This window comes from Acanthisitta chloris, unplaced genomic scaffold (assembly GCF_000695815.1).
Source record: "Acanthisitta chloris isolate BGI_N310 unplaced genomic scaffold, ASM69581v1 scaffold14481, whole genome shotgun sequence".
Classification (NCBI taxonomy): domain Eukaryota; kingdom Metazoa; phylum Chordata; class Aves; order Passeriformes; family Acanthisittidae; genus Acanthisitta; species Acanthisitta chloris.
Genome location: NW_008654446.1, coordinates 2,715 through 7,574, shown reverse-complemented (window position 1 = coordinate 7,574; position 4,860 = coordinate 2,715). Strand labels below are relative to the sequence as shown.

The following is a 4,860-nucleotide window of genomic DNA, read 5'->3' as shown; positions in this document are numbered from 1 at the left end:
TACAGGCTGAGTATACCTGGAGTAGCACAGTGACTTTGATTACAATTACTGACACTGCTGGGTGAGGTGTAATTAATATCACGGAGTAATTACATGGTTACTTCATCTGTTTAAAAATATGTAAATATCCTCTGCTGAGTTTTCATGGAAAGCAGCAAACACCAGCCCCAGAGTCAGCCTGGCACAGCTCCACGCAAGGACCTGGCAGAGCCAGAGCACGACGCTGGGGCAGAAATGAGAAGGGAAAAGAGGGAATTGAAAGCAGAACAGAACGTGGCTGGTGCCAGGAGCAGCAAAGGGCACCTCAGGAAGCTGAACACCAGCAAGAAGGAAAATGAAGCCTGAGGGGCTGCGCTTCAGCAGGCAGCGGTGGCAGTGCCACCACCCAGACAGTGCCAGGGAGTGCTGCTGCTCCCCACCAAAGCCAGCAGAGCAGCACGAAGGCCATGGGCTTTGTTTTAAACAGATGAAGCACCTGCCCCTGCTACCACATCACTTGCCAGCGAGCTCCTGGTGGGTTGGATGCTGCCAGGCTGGGCTAGAGCACGGACATTCCTGGTACGAGTGGAGACAGTTGGAGCTGGTTTCACCCAGCAGTTCTGAGGCTTCCCAAAACGCTGGGGGCTGCCAGGCAGGCAGTGGTGTGAGCACCTGGAGCCCTCCTGGTGCCCGGGCTCGCCAGTTTCTGGCCACTGGGGCAGCCCCGCGTGGCCCCGCACGCTGTAGGCACTGCTTGCCCGGCCCTGGCACGCGTCTCCGGGCAGGATGTGACGCCGAGGACCAGAAAGAAGAAGCATCCCTTGTTCTTCCCCAGGTAGAAAACACTCACAGCTCCAGAGAAGCCCCAGGCAGGTCACAGCCAGGCACTGTCATCACCCAAACAGCAGCGTGGGGGTGTTCCCGTGGGTCCTGGCACGGAGCGTGGGCAGCGTCAGACAGAACCTGCATGAGGAACCCCCACGTGGGCATCTGCCTGGCAGGGCTTGGTGGTGGTGAGAGGGGCAGGGAGCGAGGGTTGTGCCCCGAGGAGAAGAACTCTCCCTGCGGTGTCTCCGTTGCTTCAGTGCTTCGGACTTGGTGTTTTGTTCTGTTTTCAAATGTGAAGACCTGAGATTGAGTGTGGGTTTCCCATCCACGGGCTGGCCCGAGGTGGCACCTCCCGGCCCCTTCCTGCACCACGTGTAGAGGCACCTGAACGGGGATGCGATTCCCGATCCCAAGGCGTTGGCAAAGCTCCGAGCGGCGCTCGGCACCGTCGATCCCGCTGGAGGACCGCGAGAGAGTTCACGGAGACCTCGTGACCTGTGCAGAAATTGCTTCCCCTGTCCACGGCAGGCCGAGGGGCTGCGTTTTAGCAGCTGCTTGAGCTCGTGTAAGGAGTGGGGAAGGAGGTGGAGCTGACCCCGATGGGGCTCTCGGAGAGAGGCGTCTGGGAGGTACCCACGGGCACCCCGACCCCTCGAGCCTCCAGCACGGCGGCGAGCAGGCGCTGCTGCTGCTGCCGCAGCATGTCAGCCAGCAGCAAGGGAAGGGAGTTGAAGCTGGCACTGAGCTGCTCCAGCTTGGATTCCAGGCCGCTGATCTGCTTCTCCAGGTCCTCGCTGCGGTCGTTGAGCTCCGTGATGAGATCGTACATCACGTTCTGCATCTGGGGAGGAGACAGTGAGGGGTTAGTGCCACGCACTGAAGGGTTAGTGCTGCTGCTGCTGCCACCCCTTTCTGCCCTCTCAGGGTTCTCTGCTCACTCCTGGGTGTCAAAGCAAGGAAGCTCTGCGGGTACCGTGCAATGCGACCCCCTGCAAAAGGGGGTGTGGGAGCCCCCCTAGTTTTTGTGTGTGTTTTTCCTCCTGCCTTGCAAGGACAGCCGTCCCACAGCAGCTATCCCTGGCTGACATCTAGGAGCATTCTGCGGTCAGCCAGGTCTGCTTTAGCCTTCCTGAGTGAAGAGAAACACTTGGGCAGTCTGGCCAAGCCACGAGGTCTCTGTAGGACTTGCCTTCGAGAGGTCGACCAGGGTGTTGGCTTGGTCACTCAGCTTCCTCTGCTCCATCTTGACACTCCTCAACCTGGGGAGAGTGAAAGAGCAATGTGTCTGCACTCCTTCTCCAATTCAAACCACAGCCAGAGACCTGTCTGCTTCCCAGGCAATGGAAAACTTCTCCCCACACCCCACCAGAGACAGGACCCTGGTTCACCTGGGGCTCAGCACGTCCCCAGCCCAGTGCACAGCCCCTTACTGGTGAATGGCTTGTAGGAACTTCCTCTGGTGCTTCCTGACTTTGGCGTGGTCGATCTTCTTCAGCAGTTTGGTGTGCTTGTAGATGAGCCACGTTTCCCTCAGGACATTGGCTGCTGCGTTCTTGATCTGCAAAAGGAGAGTTGGCTGCAGGTCACCAGGCCCCAGAGTGTGGGATTTCACAGGGATACTGGTCTGGCTCTGCCAGGAGCTGTTGCAAGAGACCCTTGACTGGTCCCAGCTGGAGTGAGGTGCTTGGCTTTGCAGCCACACAGCCTCCTGAGGCATTGCAAGGGCTGACAGCTTGAGCTGTAAGAGGAGGCAGAGCTCCTGACCCACATCCCCAACCTCCTCTGCACTGATGCTCTGGCACCAGGCTCCTTGCCTGTGCACAAAGTTATACCCTGAGCCTTGAGAAACAGAAAAATCCCAAAGTTTTTCTCAATTCCTCCATCCATCTGCCAGTCTTGGCAGGTCCCAGCACAGGGCCGCAACTTCCGCAGACTCCCTGGATAAACCACAGCTCTGCTGCTCACTCCAGGAGGAACTGGCTGCTGTCTGCCTGGCTTGGAGCCCACAGATCCATATCCATGGCTGGAAGAGTGGAGCTGACCAGCTGTTTGCTTTCCTGGCTGGGTCACACCGAGGTCCTGACTATCTTCAGCCGGTGTGTGGTTCTGCCCAGGGCTCTGCTCTCTGGGCCCAAAGCAGGTGCCCTGCTCACATCCCATCACCACCAAGTTGCCCTTCCAAGCCACCTCTAAAAACCATTCCAGTGCACAGAGCCCATTACACTGCACAGCACTGCTGGGTTGGCAAGGCTTGGGCATGATGAGGATGCCAAGACCAGAGACCCTTTGCAGCCTCCTAAATGCTACTGGGGATGTGACACCAGACACAACAGCAACCCCTTGAAGCCCCCACCACAGGAGTCCCTCCTCAGGGATGGGAACAGCAGGAGCCTCACAGTGTGGCTCTTGTCTGTGGCAGGTGCTGAATCATTGAATCCGGTTGTCTTCCTGACACCAAGAGGTGAGATCATGTTCCGCAGGAGGAAGGAGTCTGCATCTCCCAGAGGGGAAAAAAATGGGGCTTTTTCTTTTGGGGGTGTGGCTGAGCATCCTGCATTGCCCAAATCTTTGGAACAGAGCTGGTGCTGTTTGCTTTCAGCATTAACACTTGTGCCTGTGCTGCATCCACAGCACTCAGACAACTGAGTCTGCTGTGGGACCCACAGGACCCTCACTCAGAAACACCAATACCTTCCTCCACTGGGGGACCTATAGGATCCACACCCAGAGGTGCTAACACTTTCCTCCACCATGGGACCCTCACCCAGAGATGCCAACACCTTTTTCCACTGTACTACCCATGGGACCCTCACCCAGAGATACCAACACCTTCCTCCACTGTCTGACCCTTGCCCAGAGATACCAACACCTTCTTCCACTGTCTGACCCTCGCCCAAAGATGCCAATATCTTCCTCCACTGTGGGACCCTCACCCAGACATACCAACACCTTTTTCCACTGTGGTACCAATGAGACCCACACCCAAAGATGCCAACACCTTCTTCCACTGTGGTACCCACACCCAGAGGTGCTGGTACCTTCCTCCTGCCATGGCACCCCAAATCCCCAACTCCCAGCACACGACAGGGTCCCCTACTCCTGCTGCCCCCCACGGCACCTTACCCTCTTTGTCAGCTGCGTGTCCATCATGAAGTTGTGGACATGCTTCTCAGCTTTGGTGAGCTCCAGCTTCCTGGCCACCACAGCCACCACCAGTGCTGTGCAGCCAGCACCCTGTGCAGGGACAACAGTTGGGGAAATGGTTTGTCACCTTCTCGTAAGAGCAGCACTCCCACCCTCACCCTCACAATCCCCTGATTAACCAAAGCTACGTGGCCTCTCCATTATCCTAATACCCTAATATTATCCTCATATCATTATCCTCACATCCTAATACGAGGAGATATCACAGAGCCTTGGTTGTCCTTGAGTGGCTGATGATAGATAGGGTGATTAACGTGAGAGGCCAGGGCTGCTGACGAGGTCAGTGGTGACTGGGATCTGTCAATGTTCTATGGGATGGGGAACCCACTGGTCCCAAGGGGGGTGCAGAGTGGGAGAGCAGTGAGGAAGCACAAGGCAACCTGGGCGAGAGCAGAGAAGGGGCCCCAAATCAGCACCAACCATCAGAAATGGTTGGACTTCATGATCTCAGAGGTCTCCTTCAACCTTAATGATTCTATGACTCCAAATCCCCAGGTCTCCCAGGAGCACCAGCTGGGAGCTCATCCCTGTGATCAGGGCCGGATCTGCATCGCGGCCTCATCTCCGCTCGTGTCTGGAAAGCCAAGGGCTCTCTCCAGAGCCTCCCTGCTGTGCCCACACCGGCTGAGCCGCTCCCTGCCAGCGCTCTGGCAAAGCCTCCCCAGCCTGGCAAGCACTCCCTAATCTAATAACGAGTCATTAATTAACATGATGCCCTGAGCTGAATCCTTCAGCATCCCCCGAGGTGCTGCTGCATGCTCTCGGCTCCCACTGCTTCTCCTTTCCTGGCACCCCCAGTGCTGCAGCCAGGGGAGCCAAGTGGAGCCCCCAGCCCCAGTGGGGTCCTCA

General features: G+C 57.3%; 1 protein-coding gene across 1 annotated transcript in view; it reads right to left on the bottom strand.

Moving 5' to 3' along the window:
- Positions 1 to 1,351: 1,351 nt before the first annotated feature.
- LOC103810621 (small conductance calcium-activated potassium channel protein 3-like) overlaps positions 1,352 to 4,860 on the bottom strand; it is a 4,625-nt gene continuing 1,116 nt past the window's right edge. Inside the window, exons 2-5 of the mRNA XM_009083530.1 lie at positions 3,931 to 4,041; positions 2,238 to 2,365; positions 1,997 to 2,066; positions 1,352 to 1,648 (exon numbers count right to left, since the gene is read on the bottom strand). Of these exons, the coding sequence (XP_009081778.1) occupies positions 1,352 to 1,648; positions 1,997 to 2,066; positions 2,238 to 2,365; positions 3,931 to 4,041 (606 nt within the window). The remainder of the gene's footprint in view (positions 1,649 to 1,996; positions 2,067 to 2,237; positions 2,366 to 3,930; positions 4,042 to 4,860) is intronic.